This window comes from Lepisma saccharinum, chromosome 2 (assembly GCF_977018435.1).
Source record: "Lepisma saccharinum chromosome 2, izLepSacc3.1, whole genome shotgun sequence".
In the NCBI taxonomy this organism is placed as follows: Eukaryota; Metazoa; Arthropoda; class Insecta; order Zygentoma; family Lepismatidae; genus Lepisma; species Lepisma saccharinum.
In genome coordinates, this window is record NC_139230.1 from 95,097,832 (window position 1) to 95,125,408 (window position 27,577).

At 37.3% G+C, this 27,577-nt stretch overlaps 1 protein-coding gene across 4 annotated transcripts in view; it reads left to right on the forward strand.

Moving 5' to 3' along the window:
* The window catches only part of LOC145984101 (EF-hand calcium-binding domain-containing protein 7-like), a 184,667-nt gene that overhangs the window by 12,960 nt on the left and 144,130 nt on the right, over window positions 1–27,577 (forward strand). For 2 of the 4 annotated variants that reach the window (XM_083117517.1, XM_083117518.1), the window contains exons 2-4: window positions 820–947; window positions 17,011–17,219; window positions 23,911–23,991. In XM_083117517.1, coding sequence (XP_082973643.1) covers window positions 839–947; window positions 17,011–17,219; window positions 23,911–23,991 — 399 coding nt within the window. In that variant the 5' untranslated portion in view covers window positions 820–838. Of the gene's footprint in view, window positions 1–819; window positions 948–9,113; window positions 9,240–12,723; window positions 12,845–17,010; window positions 17,220–23,910; window positions 23,992–27,577 lie in introns of those variants that run through there. The other 2 variants (XM_083117519.1, XM_083117520.1) reach the window with 2 other exon arrangements.

Sequence of the window (27,577 nt, forward strand, 5' to 3'; positions counted from 1 at the left end):
GTCTTCTTGGACAGTACTCATTTTAACATCAACAAAACACCAATATGGTCAATATTTTGAACAAATTTTAATTATTGCAATTTTCAAGTATCGGTATCGGTGGGAATCTGTAAGAGTATCAGCATCAGTATCAGTTCAAAGTGGTATCTGCTCAGCCGTAGTATTTAGTGAACCCAGACTGAAGTCCAAGAAGAATACACAACACATTCAGGTCACCACAAACAGTCCACATATGTACTCTACTTTTTCCAAGACTACTTTCAGGTTATCATTTGTTTCTTTCAAAAATACAATGTAGGCAAGGGTACCAATATCCATGTTGTTTTTAGGAAATGGAAGTTGTCTATATTTTTACTTTTCAAAATTTAAGGGCCTCATATAGTTCACAGAGGACCTCACATTTCCTAACTGTGGCCTGTTAGTAAGCACTTGTGTAATGGTGCTTGAAATTACATTTTTAACAGATGGTATGATCACTAAATATTACAAAGAGAAATTAAAATTATTTAATGAAAATATGTCTCAACACATTATTACTATCCTGTTAATTTACAAAAAGTTGTAACACAGTTTTTGACCTAGGAAATGTTTTTTTTAGATAATAACTGTACTTAATTGAATGTGTGTGTACCTATATTTTGTTAATAATATAGTTCTTTTTTAAATTTGTAAATGAGCATAATCCTTTGATACACAGGGACACAAATATATTGATAAAAGGCATTCTAGTAGTATTAATGAACAAATTTCACTGCTGTCTTAATTTTAATCAGTTTTAATGAAAATGCTCTCTAATAACATATACTTGTTGCTTTTCAGTTAAATCTCCCTTACACAGATGATGGAACTTACAGATGAAACTGTAACGAAACAAAATAAAGCTGCCTATTTATGCGTAAAGTCATCAGTAGGAGAGGATTTATCATCTAAGGATGAACTTCTTAAAGGTTTGTGTAGAATGGTGTTAGTGGTAAAGGTTGTATGTGTTAATGTAGGCAAAGAATTTTAATTTTTACCATTTATTGTGAAAAATGCTTTGAGTTCTAGATTGTAAATGTGGACAATTTATACACGTAATGCACGTAATGCATATGTGTGCATCAACTGGGATATTTTTTACAATAATCATTTTTAAGGAATTATCACAACAGTTTACAATATGTGAAGTATGTCAATTCAAGTCATGAACTGCAATGCCATTGTTTGAGATCTTCTGGTAGGGATGTATGCAGTATAGCTAAAATTACATTAATAAGACTGTACGTAGAATTCTCAACTTTAAAAATAGGCCTATCTCAAAAGTGCATCATACCTTACCTTACCCATGGCGTTACAGCCCTTGTAGGGCCTTGGCCTCCATTATGACCTTAGTCCGTTCTTCTGTGTGTTTCAGCCTTTTGTCTCCATCGCCTCACTCCCAGCTGCATAGATCTGCCTCTGCATCTTCCAGCCACCTCTTCCTGGGTCGCCCCTTCATTCTTCTACCTCCTGGTTTTCCACAGAAAATTGCATTTGTTCGTATTCGCCATTCTCCATTCTGCTCCAAAAATCTTCCTCAGAACTTTTCTTTCCCAGGTGTTTAGTTCCGTCTCATCTTTTTTTGTCATGCACCAGCATTCTGCTCCGTAAGGTACTACTGGCTGTATGATTGTCTGATAGATCCTTATCTTCAGTTTGATTGATATTAATGATGACTTTAGTTGCTTGTGTAATGCATAATAACATCTGTTACCTGCTGCTATTCTAGCTTTAATTTCGATTTCTTGTTAATTCCTTTCCGTAATCCTAGGTATTTAAATTCTGGTATTCTCTCAAACTGGTAATTATCTATGGCAAGAATTTAATTTTATAGTCCTTGACAGAAGCATATATTTGGTCTTTTCTTGGTTAATTTCTAAACCAACTTTTCTCCCTGCACTTTCTGCTAATCAGGTCTATGCCCCCTGCATATGCTAAACAGTGCAGCCTTCTATTCAGTAATGTGCCTCTAGGGTTTATTTCCATATGTTGGATTACATGTTCGAGGCTTATATTGAATAGGATTGTTGAAAGTATGTCCCCTTTTCTCAGCCCTCTATTAACACTAAAATCTTGATAGTTTAGCCTGGATTTTAACTTTACTTTTTGTTTGAGAAAGTGTCATTTTGACTAGTTTAAAAGTTTCTTTGGTATTCCGAAACATGCCATAATGAAATACAGTTTATTTCTATATACACTATCATGTGCTTGTTTGTAATCTACGAAAAGTTTATGTACATGAATGTTGAACTCATAACACTTCTCCAATAGGCATTGGATTGTGAAGATATTGTCTGTAGTGGATCTGTTCTGACGAAAGCCACATTGATAATCTCCTATGATCTCCTCTGCATAGGGCTCGAGTCTTTTTGCAAGTACCTTTGAGAACAGTTTGTATGCTGTGCTTAATAAAGATATTCCTCTGTAGTTTCTGCATTCCATTTTTATCTCCTTTCCTGTGGATCCGACATATTACTGCTACATTTCAATCTGATGGCATTACTTCCTCTTTCCATACTTGCACTATGAAGTTGTGTATTTGTTCTCTTAATATATATTCACCTTGTTTTATTAATTCTGATTGAATACAGTCTTTCCCTGGCACTCTATTGTATTTAAGGTTATTAATGGCTTCTTCTACTTCCATTCTGTTTGGTTCTGAAACAAGTACTTCTGGTCCATATGTTTTCCATCTCTTCTATTTCTGTTTGTGGTCTATTCGGCAGTTCATTGAAGTTTTCAGTCCATCTTTCCATTATTCCTTCTTCGTCTCCAATTAGTTGTCTGGCTTGGGTGACCCTGCCAGGAGTTCATACTTCCGCCGGCATAGCCCCTGATTTCCTTGCAGCATGCAATCCCCTCTCCCGGTACTGAAGGTACCTACATAAAGGCGGTGTCCCCTGGGGGTGGGTGGGGGAGATTGTATCATGGCAGAGAAAAACCAAGTGTAACATCTTGTAGCTGAATATATGTACTGACACAAGGAAAATAAAAAAAAACAGTGAGCTCTTGTTCCATTTTGGAGAGAAAAAATTACAAATGCTAAGAAAAATCAATGTCAGTGAACACACTTCCTCCCCTATTGGAAAGTGGAACAGCTCTTTTCTCTTTTCTTTTTTTTTTGTTTCAAATGGATCAGTCCATGTCTTGGCAAGTTGTGCAACTGTTTGTGTTTTTTTCTTTTTTTTTTTAATGGGTGGGAAGTGGTGTCATCACCTTGTAATCAAGGGGTCCTGAGTTTGATATCTGATGGAGGCACAAGTAGTTAGGATCCTAATGTAAATTGTAGGTCCAGAACCAACTAGCCTTCCTGTGCATCAAAAGTAGACTTAAAACCAAATTCTAATTTTGATGCATTTCATGTGATAGTGCAATTTCAAGCATAGCATTTTCAACCCAAATATAACAAAAATTACTCCATTACAGCTTGTTTATAGGAATATCAGTTTGGTCAAATTATTGGTAATTTTATTGATATGCAAGAAACTGTGTGATTATATTTATCGATGGTAGTATAGGACTGAGTAATCTGTCCCATCCCCATTCAACAGTATTGTTAACCTGCTGTAAGAAACAACTGTAATGTGGAACTACAAAGCGATCATTGAATTGTAGACTGCTGCATCGGTGTTTGCACTATCAGCAAGCAAGGCACTCATGGCTTTATGTCGACACTGTAGACTGTCAGTGAATCAAGCATGCAAGTTTCCATAACTAGTTTAAACAGTGATTTATTTACTTATTATGAAAGAAGGTGCTGAAACTGGCAGCCACACAATTTTGACACCTCTTCATGAAGTTACCCATAACTCGCTGTAGTTTCTGTTGATTAATGTTGGTATTATATTTGCGGCAGAGGCGGTAATCGGCAGATGCGGCAATAACTTAGCAAAATAATAAAAATACTGCATTTTAAATATTTTAGAGAAGAAATAAAAAATAAGTCAGAATATTCTCATATTTGTGGGAAATAAGCCAAGCGACACCATGAAATGGCTAGAAATACGCAAGGAATTCTCTAAGTTTAGCGCATCCAAATGAGAGCCCAGTTCCATTCCCTGTGGCCAACACTTGTTGTACATTTCCTATTGAAGGCAACTGTGTTCGCTGGCCCAGGTCATCGCAGAAAATATGCGAATCTCTCTACCTGCTCGGAATACACCCAACGACCGCTTGAATGTCTGGTCATAAAAGACCTTTTTTTCCAGCTCTTATGCTTATGGCAGGGTTTCTCTGACGTCATCAGGATTAAAATTTTTCCAAGTGCTATTTCCATCATTGTAAAGCATACAATGTAATGATCTAATACATGCAATTAGTGATGTCGTTAGTGATTTTTTTTAAATAAACTGAAAAATCAGCCCCATCTAGTGGTTGCATCACCTTGTAGTTGGTGGTGGGGCTTGCGTACTCTGATGATCCACTAGGCTATACCAGAGGTAGCATAGCTACTGGTAGGGTCTCCCTGCTGGGCAGGCTAGTGGTAAAGAGTCAGACTAAGAAGCAACCTACTGGTCAACGGCTCCAATGGCGGAATAAGATGGATGGCCATCTCAACGGCAAAGAGAACCAGGAACCAGGAGGAGTAACACCTCTTTTTTAAAAAAAACCTTGGTCCAGCTGGCACCAGCTGGTAGTACCTTGTAAGGCCCCCTTGCCAGGGTTACGGTGAAGATCTCAACGGCAACTATGGCGGAGAAGGAGACCTTCGGAACGGCATAGCTGGTGGAAGAGGCACCAATTCTCATCGAGTATAAATATGAGATAAAGCCACTGTCTTGTGGAGAGGAGGGATCCTCAAAGACTAGGGGAAAATTAGCCTGCTTGGAGGTTTAGGTTGCAGCCCCATCACCAAGATCGTGTGCTGTGGGCCAATAACCTGCACACTTTATATCACACTATTAAAGAAACCTCAACAAGAGGAAGCCAAACTGATTCTAAGATGACGAGAATTGGAATATGGAATGTAAGAACCTTGCGGGAGAGTGGAAAACTACGGCAGGTAGTGAGTGGCCTGCGTGACGAGCTATTGTCTGAGCATCCTAGGTATAAGTGAAGTGAGATGGTCAGAGTTTGGAGAGGTGAATACCCATGAAGGAGTTACATTTATATATTCCATAAGACCTGAGGGTGAAGGGGTGAGCCGTGATGGTGTGGGTATATTGATGGACAAGGAAGCAAAAAGGAGCCTTATTCAATGGTATCCAGTGTCTGCGAGGATAATTGTGGCACATTTCAAAACCAATATCAGAAACATCGTTATGATACAGTGTTATGCACCCACAGAAGTAGCAGAGCCTGAAGATAAACAAGTTTTATAGGCAGCTCAATGAAACAATAAAGAAGCAAAAAAGAAAGGATATCATAATAATTGGAGGAGATTTAAACGCAAAGGTTGGACAGGACAACGAAGGCCTTGAGCATGTCATGGGTAAACATGGCTTAGGAGAGCGAAATGAGAATGGACAACTTTTTGTGGACTTCTGTGCTAGCCATGACTTAGTTATTGGTGGTACTATATTTCATCATAAGAAATGCCATAAGGTAACGTGGGTGTCACCAGACCATAGATCAGAAAACCAGATAGACCATGTGGCAATTGGACGGAGGTGGCGACGTTCGCTACAGGATGTAAGAAACAAGAGAGGTGCAGACATTGGGAGTGATCATCATTTGGTAGTGGCTAACTTTAAAATGTAAATTCAAGCTCAGAAGAAGAGAATGGAACAGACAAGAAAGTGGTATGATGTTAGTAAGTGTAATAATAAGGATCTCCAGGAAACCTTCAGGATTGAACTGAGAAATCGGTTCCAAGTATTGACTGATGAAAGTGAGGAGAATGAAACCATTGAAAGAAAATGGACAACAATCCGATCTGCTTTCACAGAAGTAAGTGAAAAGGTTCTGGGCTTTAAGGATAGGAGATAAAAAGATTGGATGTCTCTGCAGACCTGGGAAAAAATTAATGAGCGAAAAATAATTAAGGAGGTAATGAACTCAAGCAGGACAAGGGCAAGGAAGGCAGAATTGCAAACAAAGTATACAGAGAAGGATCGAGAAGTAAAGAGTAGTGTTCATAGGGATCAAAGAAACTGGGTAGACAATCTGTCTCAGCAGGCAGAGGAATCAGCAAAAAAGAGGAATCTTAAAGAACTATACAACATCACAAAAGTTCTGTCAAGGAAACAGATGCAGAGAAATCGACCAGTGAGAAGTAAAGATGGTACCCTCCTTACGAATACTGAGGACTAACTGAAACTTTGGAAGGAGCACTTCTCTGCAACCGTTAATCGCTCTGTGAATGGTCACTCAGATAGACCAGGGGGAAGAGGAAGATGATAATGATGGTGATGTTGGCCCCAGTGTAAGAATTAGGATGGATGTTCCAACAGTAGGAGAGATTAAACAGGCTCTGAAAGAGGTACGTAATTGTAAAGCAGCTGGTGTCGACAACATACCACCGGAAGTGATGAAAAGTGACATAAACACCACAGCAAATATGTTGCAGCCCTTATTTGAGAAGATATGGATAGAGGGAGTGATGCCTAAGGACTGGAAGAGTGGCCTGTTGGTGAAGCTACCGAAAAAGGGGGATACATCAAAGTGTGACAACTGGAGAGGTATAGCACTCCTCTCCATTCTGAGTAAGATCTTCACTAGAGTTATCCTAAACAGAATTAAGGAACATGTTAACTTGAGACTCAGAAGAGAACAGACAGGGTTTCAACCAAATTGCTCTTGTATTGATCAAATTAACACCTTGCGGATAATTTTGGAGCAATGTATAGAATGGTCATCTTGTCTCTATGCAGTTTTCGTTGACTTCGAGAAAGCATTTGACTCGGTCGACAGAAATGCAAGGTGGAAGGAAGTGAAACGATATGGAGTGCCCACAGAAATTCTTGATCTTATCCGAGAAACTTATCGTGATTATACATGTAGAGTTATACATGAAGGCTGTGTATCTGAGCCAATAGATGTGCAGTCTGGAGTGAGACAAGGTTGTATATTATCACCTACAATGTTCCTGATTGTGATCGATGCAGTGATGCGAAATGTAATAGGAGGGAAAAGACATGGTATTCAATAGGGATTGAATAACAGACTAGAAGACCTTGATTTTGCAGACGATTTGTGCTTCTTGTCTGAAGCACATGGTGATATGCAAACAAAACTTGTGATTAACTCCAAGAAGACCAAGGCACTGAGGATTAACTCCACAAAAACAGACCCGTTTAATATTGGTGAAGAGATTATTGAAAATGTGGATAGCTTTACTTACCTGGGTAGTGTGGTGGCAAAAGACAAAAGGGCTGCACAGGATGTTTCTCAACATATCCAAAAAGCAAATGGTACCTTTGTGAGGCTCTATCCAGTATGGAATAACAAGAAGATATCTATGAAGACTAAACTTCATATTTTTCGAAGTAATGTTAAGTCTGTACTGTTATATGGGTCTGAGACACGGAAGGTAACAAAAACGATTACCTCTAAACTACAGACCTTCATCAATCGCTGCCTGAGAAAAATTTTGAATATCTTTTGGCCAGAAGTGATTCAAAACCAAGAACTTTGGAGAAAATCTGGAGAAACCAATGTGTCCATACAAATAAAGCGGCGAAAATGGAATTGGATAGGGCATACGTTGAGGAAGGAAAATGAGGCTGTCGAGAGAGAGGCACTAGACTGGAACCCGCAGGGAAGAAGGAAAAGAGGGAGGCCTAGACAGACGTGGCGAAGATCTGTTCACGCTGAGGCCTTGGAGGAAGGAAAGAGCTGGAATGCAGTGAAGAGAATTGCCGTCAGTAGGACCAGGTGGAGATGCTTTGTTTATGCCCTATGTTCCACAGGGAACAACAGGAATTAAAGATAAAGAATAAAAATCAGACTTTCTTTCAATTATGTTAGACGAACCATCTAATGTTAACAGTAGTTCTCAATTAATTGTCAACTGTCTTGAGATTTGTGCATAAGGAGGAGGGTTTATTTGTTTTACTGATGTGAGAACCGATTGTATATCTGATGGGTTATTTTTTCATGTAAATATTGTCAATAGGTAGAAACTGGAAGATAAATTTATTATTGCTCAACCTTATGACGGATCAGCAGTTATGTCGGGGCATTTAGCAGATTTGTAAAAGAAGGTCCAGTACAAGTATCTGAAGCCGTTAGTTACGCATTGCTTGCTATGCTCAAGTATCAGATATAGATTTAGTGCTGTCCCAGGGAATGAATGAAATACCATGTATTCTTATCAACTTTGCCACAGAATAAAGTTTAAAGAAAACCATCCCATCCTTTTCACAACCCAGGTGGTGTTATAAATCATGCTTAGTTGACACAGTTGAACAGTACAGGGAGCCAATAATTGAATTTTTCTAATATTTGATGACAACTGAAATGGACCAGGCAGGTGTGCACAGCATATGGATTTGTGGACTTTTTGCAATGCTTTCAAACAATATTTTTACTGAGACATTTTATCCTTTGATGAAAAATTTCTCTCGGGTTATCGACCAGGTGAGTTGTGGAGAAGATTCCAAGCTATTGAGAGCTAACGTCACTCTCATCTTCATGGTATAAGTGAGAGTGATGTAGCTATCAAAAGTTTGGAATATTTTTGGCATTTACTGAGGAGAAATATTGTGCCCCCCTCCCCCTTTCCAGGTTGGAAAGATCGACCCTGACGTTTGACAAGTCTTGCGATGACTACGTAAAAATGTCACGCTTCGCCACTGCTTTGCGGATGTTATGTTTCAATTCTTCCAGGGTGTGTGGATTTTATTTGTATACAGCATTTTTTAATCCACCCCAGAGATAAAAATCACATGGAACTTTTATACCTGGGAATCTTGTTTCGAATCGCCTTTGAACTTCACGTGCTGATTGAGTTAACACACATGAATCATAAATAAATACATGCTGTACAGTAGAAAACATTTGCTGAGCCATAACACACTTTGCAGTTGAATACACTAGAAGAAACACAATATGTAACAAGCACCCTATCAATTCACACTCGCCGTACTAATAAACAGGCCATACAATACAAAACAAGGACCATTATCATTTTACAGTCTCGTGTTTACTTTCAGGACCTCCATAGAAACTGGTTTCTAGGTCCCCTCGCCAGCTTATGTTAGTGGATGTCTTAATAAATATGTATCAAAAATGTGTGTACATTGAAGGCAATTAGTTAAACACTTCCTTTTATAAATCTGGTAAGTAAATAACTTTTTTAAATAATTACGGAAACTGTTGTGTGCTTGCTCAACACACTACAATGCTGACAAATGGCTGAGTGCCTTGCTTGCCAATAGCACAAACACTGATGCAGTGGTCTACACTTCAATGGATCACATTGTACTAGAGGAGATGTAATTTTTATGTTAGTTCCATTTTTATTGTATAAAAATATTATTTTAAATGGTCCAAATATAATTTACCTGTAGCTTATTTTTTGAGCCATTATGGCCAATAAACAGAATCTGATGATGAGGCTGATAGAAAGGAATGAACTGCACCATCATCAGTTACAGGGATGTGGCAACAATGGCTCTTTTGTAAGTTAGCTTACACTCTTGTTTTGGTTTTTCTCATATAATGTATAAATATATATAGCACATGTTCTTACAGATTCAAGTTAAGTCGAAAGCTCAGCATTGTTCATTGGTTGAGCCCTCTTGAGTCATTACTTATGCAAAGACTTTTTTTTGTTCATTCGCTCCAGATTTTCCTGAGACAGAGTGTAGTCTTCCTTTTCAGATCAATGTTGAGTCTTGGTGTTTTGACTTTGGTTATCCTTTCACTATGTTGAGAATTGATGTATTGCTGGACAAATACCATGGGTTTTGGCCCATGTCAAATTTTAAAGAATTGGATATGCCTCTTTGAAAACTCAGAACTAAAGGAAGTTCTGGCTTTGTAGATAACTTACATCAGATTTGTAAAAGAATGTTGCAGGATGATTTAAAAAAAATGTTAAATCTTGTACAGAGTCCTCAGTCGGTCGGTAGACAGCTGTAATAAATATAAGCAAGCTGTTTGAACATGCATACCCTTTATTTTCTCTTCCAGCCTTGGGTGGAATTAAAAAAAAAATCTGGCCCACCTGTGCTTGGTTATATCTGTTATCAATTTTATGTACTATATCTTTTAAATGCTAACCTTTGCAAATGATATAGTGGAACAAAGGTTACGAAAAGAAGATGTTTCCAATCCTGTGCATTTTCTCTGAATAATTTCTTGCTCTGTGTAGATGAACTTTCACTACTTCTTGCACATTTATTATTTCATCTTTAATTTTTCAGTGTGCGTTTGCTGATTTGGAATAGAGTGGAACCTTGATTATACATTTATTAGAGGACGGACTAGAGAACTTACAATGCAGGAAAATTTTATAACATTTTGCTTTATTGGGAGCAAGAAATTGATGGAAAAAATGAGAAAATGTAAAATGGGGAAATGTAAAATTGGGGTTTCACTGTATTGTCAGTTGCACACGTTACAATAACACAAGTGTTAATGTGATAGCATGAGTGCACAAGTGTAATGTAATTACATTCTGTAACATATCCTGTTTGTACATTTTGGCTTTGTATCATATTGTGAACTTAGCAGTGATTTTTCTATAATACTTCTTAAACCTTCTGTAAAAATATGTGAAAAGGGTCATTAGTTAACTTTGTCAACTTTGTGTGAAAGGGAAATGGAAGGTGTGAGAACTTTCAATTTGCTGAGAATATAGTTATACAATGTGATCCTGTTACTCTGTAACAGGTTGATAATATTGAAATGTGGAAATAAAGCGCACAAAATTGCAATCCCACTGAAGAATTCATCTAGAATTGCAATGTTTTGTGCACATGTCTGTGGTATCCCTGCCCCTACTCTTAGGTGGTATGTGAGAGGTACACTTATGAGCAAAATAAACTCCCCATCTGGGAAACTTTTTGAAGTCCAAAGCAGCAGGATGTAACAGCACCTTAAGTTTGTTTAGCAAATTGCAAGTAATGCCATTTTTTCTATGTTTCGTTTGTTTTTGAGGGGAATGGGATATAGGCAGTTTCTGTAAAATGGGCTGGTCAGTTTCATTTAGTGTGTGATCTATTTTCTGTCACCTCATTTATATGTACAATAATGTTTTACATGTAAGCAAAATTTTAATATGAAATGAAGATAATCTTACCAGAGGCGTCTCGTGAATGCATGCAGTGCATGCGTCAATTGTGGGAAAAAGGACAGCTTGCTCTGCGACGACATTCATGAGCATTTCTACATTTTAATTTCTTCATATAGGAGAAGTATTTATTTTACACGAGAGTGCTCAACTAAGCTTATATTACATTTCTTGGATCTGAAGTGATAGAAAGTAATAATTCTTTTCCCACAATTAACGCATTCGTCACTTCAGATCCAAGAAATGTAATATAAGCTTAGTTCAGAGCTCTCATGCAAAATAAATACTTCTCCTATATGAAGAAATTAGAATGTAGAAATGCTCATGAATGTCGTCGCAGAGCAAGCTGTCCTTTTTCCTACAATTTACTCATGCGCAGCATGCACCGCATGCTTTCACAAGACGCCTCTGAATCTTACAGTAATCTATACTCTAAACATTTAGTTTTCATTCACATTTTTTGCAACTCCTTTGTGTTATGTTTGTGCTAAATTACTGTTTTAAAAGATCAGGTAGTGAATAAGACAAAACCTCACTCATCACAGTGTTGCCTGTAAAACTGAACTTTGTTTTTTGTAATTCTTGAATAAGAAAATTGCAGAACCAAAACATGAATGAATCATTTCATTGAATTATCTTAAATTTGAATATTATCTCGATACCTAATTCCAAAATAGTTTTCATTGCGAGAGCATTTGACATTACTTGACATTTAAGATTCATGGCTGTTTCTGTAGTTTAGTATGTTGAGTGCTTACTTGACACACACACTTGCTATCAAAGGTTCTCCACTTGAGTCATGTTGATAGCACATCCTAACAATTTTTCCCCTTTCCTATATCATGTACAGGATGTTTACTCTGTGTTTACCTATTCCTACTTGTTTCCGCACTTATGGACCACCCTGTATTGCATAATAGAGGATGTTACTAATGGTGTGAGCAGCTGTTATTCCAGAACTTGCCTATTTATAGTTGCAAATACATTTATTATTAGTTTCATCATGTATTCTGGTCTTACTCTGCAAATTTACCCCACTATCTGCAGACTTTTTGTAGTTAGTAGCATTTCCTAGCATATAATGGTTATTACCAAACCAACTGGTGAGTAGTTAACATATCATATTATAAAATTGTGAGTCCTGTGTTTGATTCCTGGATTCCCTTACCAATTTTATCATTCATTCTTATCACTATTATTAATATAGAGAAGTAGGCGAGTGATGTAAAATAATCAAAATACAAAATCCAATTCTACTAAACCTTCGTAGGAGAGATTACTCCCTTTTACAGACCAGTTTTTAATGACAGATTTTTCTTTCATTCTTATTCTTGTTCAAAAGTGAATTAATAAATTATGTTGTTGGACATTTCTACCTCTGTTGAAAGGTAATAAATAAATTAATAGATTACAGTTCATTTCCTACATTTTACTGAGTTAAAATCCCATGTGCATAGCCTGTCTTAAGTAAATTCATATCATGCTGGAGATATTAATTTATTTTTCCCACTTTCTCCTCTCTCCAGTAGCTTAAAGTACGTTATCAGGGTGGCTACTCGCCAGGAATTCCTTGAATTCTGCGAATTCTGTGTGAATTATTGCCTCCGGGAATTCCTACTGAATTTACATATTTATAAATGCCCTAAGGTGAGATTTTCACAGTTGTTTTTATTTTTATCGAGGAAGGAAAATAATGTTGTGTGAAAAATAAAACAGAATTCTCTCAATCTGTTTACTTTGTTACTGCCCTTTGTAGAGCAATCTGACAGACGGAAGATTATTGCAAGATAAGATTTCTTGATGATGATTAGGTAGATTTGAGTTTGAAAATCTTACACAATTAACAATTTTTGCAGGTTAGAATATATACTTGTGTGACTTGTGTTTGTAGATGTATTTCGAGTCTGAGTATGTGAAATGGCAAATGTAAACTAAGGACCTCAAATGAATGTTTCAAATATACCGTTTAATTAAATTAGAATTTTTGGATACACACACACTTCATATTGTTACTATATATGTGTGTGCGTATCAGTGGTGCAACCGGGAGCATTGCCACCCCTCCCCCCAACCTTGAATGGAAATCAATTCTAAGGAGGGCAAGGGGGAAAACATTGGTGGCCAAAGACACCCGCAGAGGACTCAGAGTGGCAATTGTCCCCCTCGATTTCAAATTTTATGGAAAAAAAAAAAATGAGCTTCTTAAAATTTTCTGGCTCGCAATACCTGCTTTTCTTAGTCTCGTCAAGTTCAGAGCTGTAGCTAGGGAGCGGCAGGTGTCGGCCCTGGCTGCCGAACAATCTAAATGATAAAAGTTGCAAAAGAGAGATTGCCATGGCACCTCGTGAAATTATTTGCACCCTATTAAGTCAGTATTGTTTTCACTTTGCAAAAAAATGAATTAAAAATTGTCTTGTTCGCTCCACTCGCAATATAATTATTTTCTATAATGCTTGTAAATTACCAGAGAGAGAAATAAGACTTCTCTTAATGGATTTTGTCTTAAATGCATGAACAATTGTTGGGAGGAAAAGGAGCGTGCACATTTGAGAGACAATTTATATAATTTTTGTTGTTGGTTTGTTATGAGTTGGATGAATTGATTATGTAATGAATATAAATAATAGACCTATATGCTGTAGATATATATATGTAATAAAGAAACTTTGCATACGTACACAATTTAGTGTTGGCATGTATTTTCTTATTTTACATCACTCCATTTTGAATATGTGTAAAACATATATTGTACATGAAAGTTATTCATGTTATATGTGCAAAAAAAGAATATTCGGAATGCATTTATCACGCAATTTCTGCCATTCAAAAATACTGTTTGTGTACTTGTTTTCCATTATTAACGAATGTGAAATTGAACGTTTTTTAAAAGTTTAAAATCGTTTGTTCCAACACAAATGCTTTAACAGACTTCTACCCCCTTTTTGTGTAATTTACGAGGATGATAACATCTTTGACACTACCACTACTACTAATAATAATAGTCACAATAATGTCATTATTATTATTATTGGTATGTTTATCCTGGTACTTGCACCCCCCACACACAAGTTTGTGGTTGCGCTTCTGGTGCATGTGTGTGGGTGTTGTGAGATGGTAATATGCAAAGTAGAAATAGAGAAAACATCTGCTTGTGGCCTTGAATTTTTTGAAAATTTGCCTTGAAAACCAGGAATTATACTTGAATTTTATCATGGTCCTAGAGTAGCCACCGTGATTATATTTTCTAACCATTATGTACCTTTTGTAGAAGTGTTTTCTTGAGTTTGAATGCTTATTTTAGTATTTTTACACTCGCAATGAGTATCAACAAAAACTTAAATTCTACCTGCTTACAATATGCACCACATTTACAGTCTTCTGAATTTTTAGAAACAATCACATTCCAGTATTCTAACAAGGTAAAAAAAGATTGTGTTCATTCTTCAATCCTCAATTTGTGCATTATTAGCCAAGAGATGAGTTGAGACCAGGGTTGATAAAAATAATGATTTTGATTTTTTATTTAACTCAGATATTTTGATTTAAATCATTTTTTTTTATATTCTGAAAAACACACTTAAAATTGCTTGCATGTTTTTTGTCACCATACTTATAGATATATATATTTTTATAGAAAGTCTTTCTGATAAACAGCCCTGTAAAATATTTTAACAGTTTGATTAAACAAATAAAAATATATGTAAATTTGCATTTTTCTTTTTCTGATACTGTATATATGAAAATTAAGCTATAATAATTTCACTAACTTTTCTTCCAGTGAAAATAAAACTTTCTGGATATACTATATAATTGTAACTTAAAATATTTTTTATAATTTTTGTAGCTGAATTTTGCTGATTTTTTAATAATAGTTTGCAAAATACCAGCTGCCATGTTTTTACAGCTTAATGATAATGGCACATGATTAGTATGTATATTATTCTACACAAACTTTTTGCTATTTTTATCTATAAAAGTTATTGAATTTTAAATCAAGAGAATTAAAGGGTGTTTACAGTTCACATATTACATTTATTTTCTTTTAAACTTTACCCCATTAGTACATATATTTTGTTTCCTTTCTTAGAGCATAATAAACACTATTCAAAGGTTGTGATATTAATGTACTTTCACCAAAAGTGATTCTCTTACGAGGGTGATTCAAGCAAAAACCTTAATTATTTATTATGAGGCAAATGAGGAAATACACGAAAATGATGCATAAATCATTTTTCAATGTAGTGTCCATGACGTTCAATGCACATATTCCAGTACTTCGGAAGTGCGTGGGTACCTCGTGAGAAGAATTATTTTGGTTGTGACTGTAGCCACTCGTGCACCGCAGGTTTTCACCTCTTCATTACTTTAGATATGCTTGCTCCCCGTTGGCTCTTTGAGCCGTCCGAACACATGAAAGTCACTGGGGGTGAGGTCTGGTGAATAAGGTGGATGTGTGAGACATTCAAAATTTCATATCCTGGATTGTCACAACTGTTAAATGGGCAGTATGTGGCTGGACATTGTCATGCAGTAACAATACACCTGAAGTCAGAAGTCCTTGTCATTTACTCCTGAGTGCAGGGCGAAGGTGATTTTGGAGCAGATCTGCATAAGAAGTACTGGTCCCTGTTACTCTCTTTTCCATGTAATATTAAAATTACCCCATTTGCATTCCAGAAGAGAGTGAGCATAACTTTTCCTCCTGATGGTTGGGTGCGGAATTTTTTGGGCTTTGGCGACAAGCTATGGTGCCACTCCTTGCTTGATCTTTTTGTTTCAGGTTGGTGATAGTGCACCCAGGTTTCATCTCCTGTAACAATTCTTTCCAGAAATCCATCACCTTCGACCTGGAAACAACTCAAAGTTTCTCACAGGAATCGACACGACAGTCTCTCAATTCAGCACCCATCTTGCCGAAACTTTATTGAATCGCAGCACATCATGGACAACATTGTGTGCTGAACCAACACTAATATCCAAAATGGCAGCTATTTCCTTCACAGTAATATGCCTGTTTTCCTTCACAAGCTACACTGCGGCAATGTTTTTGTTCATCACTACGTGGTGTGCCTGGCCTGGTCACGGGGTGTCCTCCACAGAAGTTAACGCCACTTTTAAACTTTCTACACCACTTGTACACTTGCTGCAGGGACACACACAAATCACCATACTGCGCTTTCATCATGCGATGAATATCAATTGGTTTAACACCTTCACTACTTAAAAAATGCATCACAGATCGCTGCTCTAAAGCCGTGCATGTCGACAATGGGGCAGCCATCTTTACACTGACGCTGCTTCCTTCTTCATTGTTGCAGCATCACGTTGCCACCTGTTGGTCATTCTTTCAACTACAAGGATAACTCCTCCCAACTTACAAATCAATTGTACAACTTTTCGGAATTTTATTGCACTTTTAAGGTTTTCATTTGAATCACCCTTGTATCTACAAATACCTTATGTACATTATTCTATAAATTATTTATTTTAAATAAAGCTTGATTTAAATCGTGATTTAAATCAAACCATCTTGATTGAGAATATGGCTTTTTCTATCATTGATTTAAATTAAGTATTATTCCACTTCTTTAGAAAGGCACCAGAGGTTGTGAAAATTTGTGTACAGAAAAAAAAAATAGAAATAAACATACACAAATTTTCATAAAGTAGAGTGAATTTTAGAGTTTTTATTTTTTATTTTGTTACAGTTTGAAAGTATACAGAAGTAAAGATAATGTATCATTATTCTTGTAGTATAATTGTCTCTGACATGTGAATGACATGTATGGTAATGCATTTTTCTCTTCATTTAGCCCTGTCATACATAGGTTTCAATCCTACTTCACGATCTATGAACAAATATTGGAAAAATTCTTCAGATACACTTCCATTCTCAAAATTCTGTGACATTGTAGAAAATGAAACTCATCTTCAAGAAGATGTTCTACTTAGCTTATTTGAAAGTTTTCATTTGAATCAAGAAGAACTCAAGAAAGAAGAAATACTGAAACATGCAGGAATGGTAAGTTGCTTGTTTATATGTAATATATGTTAATATTGCCAATTTTAGGGGAGTATCAGTGGTTCAAAAGTTGTCGAGACACTTAAACCAAATTTTTATTAAGGAAAAGCATACAAACAACTGTTCTGTTCATTCTTTGCAAATAAATGCTGTCGCATGCTGTGGTCTGCACTTCTTTCTGCTAATTCTTGATTGTACAACAGAAGCACTTGGCCAGATTGTATGTCAAGAACTTGTGGATCCCATTCTCAACTTTCTCCAATAAATTGAATCATTGCACATGCAGAAATTGGTCCAGAGGCTAAAGATGGTGGAAATCTGATGGTATGAGGTCAAAATTGTGGGCAGGGATGGGATGTGGCACAACTTTGGTCCCTGCCTTATATGCTAACTGAGCCTGAATCACTCTGAAACTTCTCATGATGTAGTTAGACCACCCTAGATCTCTCAACACCTAATGGGGTCGCCTCTGGTTACCATAACCGAGCTAATCAGTGCCTCAGTAGCAGGTCGGAGCTTACAAACCTTCGTGCATTTAATCTCTCAATATGAAAAAAGATGCAGGATCTTTCAAGTAACGCATTTATTCAATATATTCAAAATTATGGTACTTACAATCATTAGCTTCCTCCTGATGCACCTGTATCACACAATTACAATGAGTGGGCTAGTATATTATTTAGATCTATATGTAAGGAAAACGGGAATCACTCGACTCTATATAACACGAAATGGTTAAAGCAACACACAAAAATACTCCAAGCAACACAAAACAACTGGTGAAGCTTTCCAGCCACTGCACATACTACAGTCTTGGCTTTGTCTACCATGTGCCTCACTGACCACATGGATTTTCAGGACACACTGTTTCTCACACACTCACACTCCAAGCAACACAAAAGAACTGGTGAAGCTTTCCAGCCACTGCACAGACTACAGACTTGGCTTTGTCTACCCAGGGGCGTGCCGTGACCTTCCGTCATAGGCAAGCGATGGGTTAATTTTTAGTTTCGGTTAATTATAACAATTTGAAATACAATATAGGCTTACACACACCCCCATTTACAATAATGTGCATAATGGTGACGTATCGGGCTTGAGTGTGTGAAGTGCATGTATACCGTAAAATAAAAGCTTCACCGCACGGTTTTTAAAAAAGAAAAACAGCCTCTCGATATAAACTCGATGTAAATTCCAACCATGAAGAAAATAACGATTTACCTGATATTTGAGGGCAACTGTAAATTAAATTACGTTCTTTTTTAACCCTGAAAATAATAAACATCCTATTAGCATAAAGTTTCGATTTTAAATAAACAGACGGGTTTCGGTTTCTGACTTAGCTAGAATTATGAATCATGACTAACAGGACGAAAGAGTGTTTATGTAATTATCATTCGCTCAATCGAATCGTAGAATTTAAATGAAAATATAGAAAAAAATATTAAACAATCAAATTATAAATTGAAAAAAATATTACCTTACCTAAGTTGGAATTCCTGCTGTCTGTTCTTCTTGGTGAATTCATCTATCACGTCTCCATAAAAATCTTCATCCCTATTGCACAGCTCGCTTAATAACGTGCTTTTGATTGAAAGCAGTGCCAAATTTGATAAACGCTCTTGCCTTTGATTACTGCGACAGTAAGTTTTGATTCTCTTCAAGGCAGAAAATGACCTTTCCACAGATGCTGTTGTCACAGGAATAGTCATAACCAGCAAACACAGTTTACGTAGTTCACCATACAATCATTGAGTTGCATGTGGTGCAGGTACTTTTATCATCATCATTTTTATCACGGAAATCTTCAGATTTATACATTACAGTTAGTTCACTTTTCAGGCGGAGGCAATCAAAATGACGGCCATATGTGGCAATTATGTGGGAATTTACTACTATCTAGCAATTCGAGAAATGAAAGTTTGTCAAGGTTTGCATATCTTGTCCTTATTTGCATAGTGATTGTATCGAGAATTTCAATGAATACTCGTCTGTAGTACCGAACGGCATCCTCATCGGATGTAACACCTCTTTGACGAAATTTTGACAGATTCTTATGAATTTCCATTCGCTTCCAGAACGCGTTGAAACTGTTCCTCTTGTCTTCCATTACCCTCAAACACTCCATTACTTTTTTCTGGCAGTATGATATGTCATTACATTTTTCTTGGAGAATATCGAACTGAACATCAATGTATTGGAATATTTCATCAAATAACTGCAAGAAAAAGACAAATGGAAAGCTACCTAGTCTTCCACAAAACCCACTAGCTTCGTTGTAAGTGTTGGTGTCCCAGTCAGTGGGGTTGTCTGTAATTTCTTCGAACAACTCAATTAAAGATTCCCTGTAATTATTAACAGTTTGGACAAGTCTAGAATTGAAGTTCCACCTTGTGGTTGCAACACGTGGCAACCTTTTCTGAACTATTCAGTCTAGTAGCTCGGTGCGTTTGGTAGAAACAGAGAAAAAGGCAGCTAACCCAGAGAGCGTTTTGAAAAAAATACTACTTTCTTTAACGCTGTTTGCAGATTGCACCAGCACTAAATTTAAGACATGCGCGTAGCAGTGAACAAACATAGCTTCTGGATACTTTTCACGTACTTTTGATTGTAAACCATTCAGTTCACTTGCCATTACTGCTGCACCATCATAAGCCTGCGAAACGATCTAGTTGCCCAAATTAAATTCTTCAATTACTTTGAAAACGTGTTGGCTTAATGCTGTTGCAGTTCTGTCTTTACTGACGTCATCAAAGCAAATAAATCTCTCGCAAACCAAACCATCTGATCTTACGTATCGTAAAACTGTTGAAAGTTGTGACTTATTACTGACATCTGATGCTTCATCAAGCAGTATGGAAACAAATGTGCTTGCTGAGATTTCTGTTTTAATTTCTTTCATTAGTGAAGAACTGATGCTTTCAATAAGATCGTTTTGAATTCTGTTTGAGAGCCCAGTAAACACTGTTGCAGTTTCCAAATGATTGCAAAGAACAGGATCATATTTACTTATCAATTTGCTTAATTCTACGTAATTTCCTCTATTGGTTGAACCTTGTGTTTCGTCATGACCTCTAAATGCAAGTTCCTGTTTACCAAGGAAACATGTTACGTCTATAAATCTTTTCAAAATTTCTCTGTTTTTCTTCACAGTTTCATTGTGTTTTAAAACTGCAGCTTTCTTTTGCAGATCTAATTGTATATCAATTCTGGACTTTCCGAATGTCTTCAGTTGGATGCAAGCGCAGATGTGATTTTGGGAACGTACATGTCTTTGCACTGCATTATAAAAATTGCTCAAGTCACTGTAGCCTGTATAGTTCCATGGTCCTAAATTTGTATTGAACAAAACACATGGCCAACAAAATAATTTATTAAGATCATTGCTACCACATAACCACATAATATTGTTGTACTGAGATGTTTTAAACTGCCTAATGAAAACTTTCCCATCTTTCTTAGTTGGTTTGGTTATGCACAGTTCAGGACACGGTCGCTCATGGTTCACAAGCTCCAACTTTTCACCATATGTTCTCGAACTGAATGGTTTTGAAAGAAGGTCCCTAATCAAGTCCTTACCTGCACCACTGCAAATCGATGGCTCGTCTGGTATGTCACCCATGGCGGAAATTTTCAACGTAGAACAATACTTTTACACCAGGTACAAAAACACGACACAAAAACAGAAAAACATAGCACAGTATCACAGTAAAAAACAACAAGCATTCGCAGCACCCACGCTTCTAAATTAACCTTCCTTTTCGCAGTGTTACATACCCTCCATATTTCCGAGTAATTGACCACACGACGAATATGTTCAAGTACCGGCTGTGATTTCACTTCTTATAAAATCATATACGACTGGTGATCACTGGCTAACTTAATAATGTAATTTGTTGATTACTATACAGCTTCAAACATGAAAATGGCACCGCATTAAGTGGTGCTACAGATGCACAGAAAATTCTGGAAGTTAGCAACACTTGTGGACGAATTCTTTCCAACACCCTTGCCAAAGACAGATGCGGTCTTGGTGTTGCTTGCCCTCGCCTTTTTTCTTCGTGGACGGGGACGGGCAGTGACCATGCAGGAACTGCATAAGTCACTCGAAAAGCGGGGAGAAAGGCGAGCAGCTCTCTTCTTCTAATGCGGTCAATCCTGCCGCATCGCCCAGCGTCGTCAAGAGTGTAGCTGGTTTATGTTTCAAGCCAAAAGAACAGAACATAGGGAAAATGAAATTTCTGAAATGTAAATATCTTATAGTAAATAAATTCCATTCTAATGTGTATAAAAGCATTGAAAAACACGAACTTAAGATATCAAAAGTGTTTTAAAAAACAACGCAAGCGGCGCTTGCCCCGCCTCTCTTTACCGCACGCTTCTGTGTCTACCATGTGCCTCATTGACCACACGAATTTTTAGGACACACTGTTTCTCACACACACACACACCAAGCAACACAAAAGAACTGAGGAAGCTTTCCAGCCACTGCACAGACTACAGACTTGGCTTTGTCTACCATGAGGCTCATTGACCACATGGATTTTCAGGACACACTGTTTCTCACTTCCTCACACTCCAAGCAACACAAAAGAACTGGTGAAGTTTTCCAGCCACTGCACAGACTACAGACTTGGCTTTGTCTGGTGAAGGGAACCTTCATGCATGTGCACGCATGTTGCTGGACATGTCAAACCCGTCAGTTGATGAGAGGCAGCTGGCGAGTGAGGTAGTGTTTCTGTGTAATGTCGCATTTCCTTGTTTGCTAGGATGACAGAACACGTGGAGCAGAGATACTGCATTTCTGTGTAATGTTTCATTTCCTTGTTTGCTAGGATGACAGAACACGTGGAGCAGAAATACTGCATCAAGTTTTGCCAGAAGCTTGGGGATACACAAATGGAAAAATTCTCAAGATTCAACAGGCATTTGGCAATAATGCCATGGGAGTTGCACAAATATAGGACTGGTACAATCGCTCCAAAAATGGCCACACATCGGTGGAGAATGATCAGCATTCTGGGAGGCCATCAACAAGCCGGAATGCAGAAAATGTTGAGAAAGTAAGGTCCTTGATAAAGAGAGATCATTGATTGACAGTCAGGGCAATTTCTGATGACATTGATATTAGCAAAGATTCTGTGCATTCAATTTTACGGGAGGATTTATGCATGCACAAGGTAGCAGCAAAACTTGTGCCCAAACTGCTTTTGCAGGAACAGCAAGAACTTCGACGTGACATTGCACAAGACATGCTGGAGAAGGTCAACATGCATGCAGAGTTTCTCAATACCATGATAACTGGAGATGATGATAATGGACATGGCTCCATGTGACTTCTGGTTGTTCCCAAAGCTAAAATCTCCACTGAAAGTCTCTGTTTTGACAGCTGAGTGGACACTGTGTGCAACGCGATGGTGGAGTTGATTGACATTCCAAAAGAGGCATTCCAGGAGTGTTTCCAGCAATGGCAGGCTCGTTGGGCTAAGTGTGTGAAATCCCAAGGGGGCTACTTTGAAGAGGATTAGAACTCTTGTTCACAATTTCAAAACTTTCTGAAAGAGAAAGATGCTCGTTCTGAAAATTTTTTTTACTGCTTTTGTGATTTATTAAAGAGTATGCTAAATGTAACTAGTCATTCCTTACACTTTTGTCACTCACAACTGATTGTGAAGATTGAGTTTAGCAGATGAAAGAGTCAAAGACTACGTATTCATTCTGTTTCTGCAATTAATATGTAGTCTGTTACTCTTTCATGACATCTGCATGCTTTTGACCACAAGTTAAAAATAAATAAATAAATAAAGTAATCAGACCTTTTGAGGGTCAGAGAGCATGTTTGGCTGGGATGCCTATATTCTAGACATGTTATCCTTATGGGGAAAATAGATGTGTGGAGTACAGCCGGAAAAAGGTTGCTTTGGTCTTAAACTTCATGTGGGGTGTGTTTAGGTTGTGACGTATGAGTTGTTAAATTCTCATCTTTTGGGAATTTTAGACCATGGTAACATGAGCTTCAACCAACCATCAGTTGACGTGTCACAGCTCTTTTGTCCTTTTTATCTCTCTGTCTTTGCTACTGCTTCCATTACCACTCTCCCTTTTCTCCAATGTACTATTTGCAATTCTATTCAACTCCCTCACCACTCTTAGAAACGTGTTCAATCTCCAATTCATTCACTACTGAGCACATATCATCTACATTCAATCATGTGATTTGCTAGCACTACTATTTTGCCAGTTGTAGTAATATGTAAACATTATTTTTCAAACACAACATACAAGGATATCAAGTGGCATCTACAGGAAACAGTAGCAAAAGGTGCCACAGGACAAATATTTAAGGCTCACAAATAATGTCATCTCCAAGATGATAGTAAAACTACTTAAATGAGTGGTCCTGTCATGCAGGACATTAGACCAGATTTTGGAAAACAGTCCTTTGTCCCATTGAGCGGGACATGGAACCAGGGAGCTAGGCAGATGAAAAATTATGAAGTCCACAAAGGGTTAAGAGTAGCAATGAGTTGCTCAAAAGAGGAGACCTGAAGAAAAAAGGTCATGGCTAATGACAACATGATTTTGCTTGTGACTGTACAGCTGTTATTTTATGTATAAATGCATTGTGTGATTTTATGTTCTTTTCTCAAATAAAATATTAATTTACTGTTGTTTTTGTTATCTTACACAGCATGATTTGTCATTAGAAGAAGTCAAATTAATTTTCGATGGCTTACCAGAAAAGGTTAATGGAATAATAGATTATAAAGAGGTAAGAATACTTTCTTCATTTTCTTGTGCTGGCACAAGCAAATATACATTTTTTTTTTTTGCTATCTAGCATTACATTTCTGACACTCTTGGCTTATTGCTGCAATGAGGGTGAATGATAATTGCATGAAATTGATGAAGGGACAATCACAAATAACTCATGTGCCAAGCAGGGATGGCACCAGCCTGATATAAGTTAGGGGTGGGGGTAAAGATTCCCATCTCAAATTCTGGGGGGGGCAGCTAACTAACATGGGCGTAATTTTGGACCTAACTTTTGAAGGGGGACAGAGTTGGAAAGTTTTTCATCCTCCCCTAAAATGTGCAGCAGAACTATTTTGCTAAATAGCTGTTACAATTGAGAAATCAAAACTATTGTTTGATCCTCAGCTCCCAGGACGTTAAAAAAAAATACCCTTGGAAATTTTAACATTTGAAAATTTTGGGAGATCAAATGCCAACTTTGCCCCTAATACCGGTTAAATAGATATTTATTTAATATTTTACTATGGTATACATTTACTAATGACATATTTTATAGTCCGGCCCCAAGATAAATCACTATGTAAGATGCATTCTGTTCCATCATATACAAAAGTGCTTTTACGCACAAATCTATTATGTCATATAAAATACCATAATTATATTGCTTTCTTTTCCTAAACCATTATTTAGTAGAATAATATCACAGATTTACTATTCATATTAACACTGCAAAATGTACCATAAAACTACTCTCACTCTCAACCCTCTGGATATACCACATGTAACATTTTTTCTATGTAAAGAGTGTTAATACTTCTTTGCTGAAGTGAGAAAATGAATTACAGCAAGAAACTACTAAGACACCTCTGTTTTTATGAGCAACTGCAACATGATCTACAACCGTGTTTGAATCCAAAGATTTTGCAAGCTTTTTTTCAATGGGTAGAATAGATAGAACACTCAACTTGTTATTACCAATTATATTATGAAGGTAACACTTGATTTACTGCAAGCTAGAAAATGTTCTTTCACATCCAACTGTTGATGGGGTCTGCATATTGCAATAACACAAAGCTTATGAAATTGTGTGATTATAATGAAAGGCAATTTTGAATGTTTCAACCGTTGCAAGCAGCTGATGAAATGTCCTTATTTCTTATTTTAAGTCCCTTTTCTGCCTCGTAGCATGCGGCAACAGTTTTAATTTTGACTCTTAACTGTCCAAGACAAGTTTTTTGTACTTCAGAAAAGTGACACATGAAAATGGCCTACTATGATGGTACTGCAGAAATGATTTTCTAGTCTCACAAATGATAATTAGTTAACATAGGCCTAGGCCTATGAGGTGGAGGCACACAGTGGTTTAGATCCCACTTTAAACTGTAGGTCCAGTCACGTTTCTATGAGCCAAATGATCTGCAGGCTTTAGGGCCTGTAACAGCTTCAGACTATATGGTCTCATTTGGAGTCTTTTCCTTAACACTTTCCACACTGTCTTTGTTGGCATTGCTAGTTCTTGACTCGCCGGCCACACAGATTTTCTAGGACTGCGAGTGAAAGCCGTCCTGGTGCTTTCCACCTTCTCGTGTGATACACGTGGCTGTCCGGAACTTTTCCCTTTTCGCAGGCAACCTGTTGCCTTAAACTGGTTATACCACCTACGAATATTGTTGTCAGACAGGGGTTAACTTCCAAATTTTTGCCGATACGTCCGTTGAATTGTAACAACTGAATTAGACCTCCTCGCGAATTCAAACACACAAGAAGACGTACGCTCGGGGAGTCGCCATCTTTATGAATGGCTCCGCAAAGCAGCAGAGTTAAGAAACAAATTTAGCACATACGTAGAATCAACCCCCCCCCCCCCCAGGGGGCTTACTAATAGTAAGTACATGGAGTGGTGCCCACATGACCCTGAGCTGGTTAATGGCTCCAAAGGCAGAAGAAGATGGATGGTTATCTCAACGGCGGTGGAGGCGGAAAACCTAGAGATCTCTCTTAAAAACCTTGGTCTATCTGGCTCCGGATGGTAGCACCTCGTAAGGGCCCCTATCCAGGGTAACTGCGAAGACCCCAATGGTAGATGCAGTGGAAAAGGAGTCCTTCAGTACTGCACAGATGGCAGAAGGGGCACTACATTCCCAAGTAGTTAAAATTGAAAAAACCACTGTCTAGTGGCTAGGAATGATCCTCAGAAGACTAAGGAAGAAAACCCTGACAGAAAACGAGCCATGGCCTTGAGGCTGAAAGGACTAAACAACCAAAAGGCCATCTATCGCTGGGCTAATCACCCGCATAGGAGTAGATAATGATTCAGAGAAGAAATGAATGCCTCGGAAACCCTGGACAGATCTCACAAAGACGAAAATGCAAGAATAAGGAAACTAAAATCGGAACCTGGAATATAAAAACATTAAATGGTAAAGGAGTAGAAGTAATCAAGGAAATGGAAAGATACAAAATAAAAATACTTGGAATAAGCGAAGTATAGAAGAAAGGAAATGAGGAAAAAATGCTTGAAGGAGGAAATGTATTGAGATATTCAGGAGTACCAGTTGGAAACAGAGCAAAGGAGGGAGTGAGAATTTTAGTGACAGAAGAGTAATCAGCTGGGATCCAATAAATTCAAGAATAATAACTCTAGACATAGACTTAGAAGAAAAGATTACACTGATTCAAGTATATGCACCAGCCGAAGATGCTAATGTAAGAGACAAGGAAGAATTCTACACAGAATTACCATCAAAAGTGGAAAAAGCAGAAAGAGGAGGAAGAAAAGTTATAATTATGGGTGACTTAAATGGAAGAGTGGGAAATGATCACTTGAGTGGATTTGGAACACTGGGAAAGTATGGAGGAGAAATTATTAAAAACTGAAATGGACAGAGAATCATAGATTTTTGCATAGAGAATGCAGTGCTAATAGGAAACTCCTTCTACAAACATAAAACAATACATAAAGGAATGTTTGAAAGTGAAGGAAGAAATGCCAAAAGCATCATAGATTATATAATATACTAGGGATGGGACCGATTAATCGGTACTCTATCAGTATCATTTGATATAGGCATATCGGTTTATCAGTAAAATTACCGATTATTTTACCGATCCGTATATATTGATAAATATCTGATAGTTTAGTGCAAAATTCTGCCATTGTTGTTGTAATTTTTATGGATAATCTCCATGCCCTACTTTTTTAAAAAGTAGATGTCTAAATATGCAATTTCTCTTGCACTGCAGTAACTTTGAAACACACATTTTTTTAAGGAGGTCAATGAACCTTTCAGGTTCTTCCAGGACCATTTCTAATTTTATATCGGATCAGTAGAATATCAGTTATCGGTATCGGTAAATTTTATATCGGTACTTTATTGGTATTGGCCAAAATTTCATATCATCCCATCCCTATAATATACCCACAACAAATAAGACAACACATCCGAGATATAAAATTAATAAGAGGAGCAGAACTTGGAACCGACCACAGGCTGCTGGTAGCAGAAACACGGTTTTACACAGGGATGAAGAAGGAAAATAAAACGACCTATTACAAAATTAAAACAGAAGAGTTGACATCATCCGCAACTTACCATCTCTAC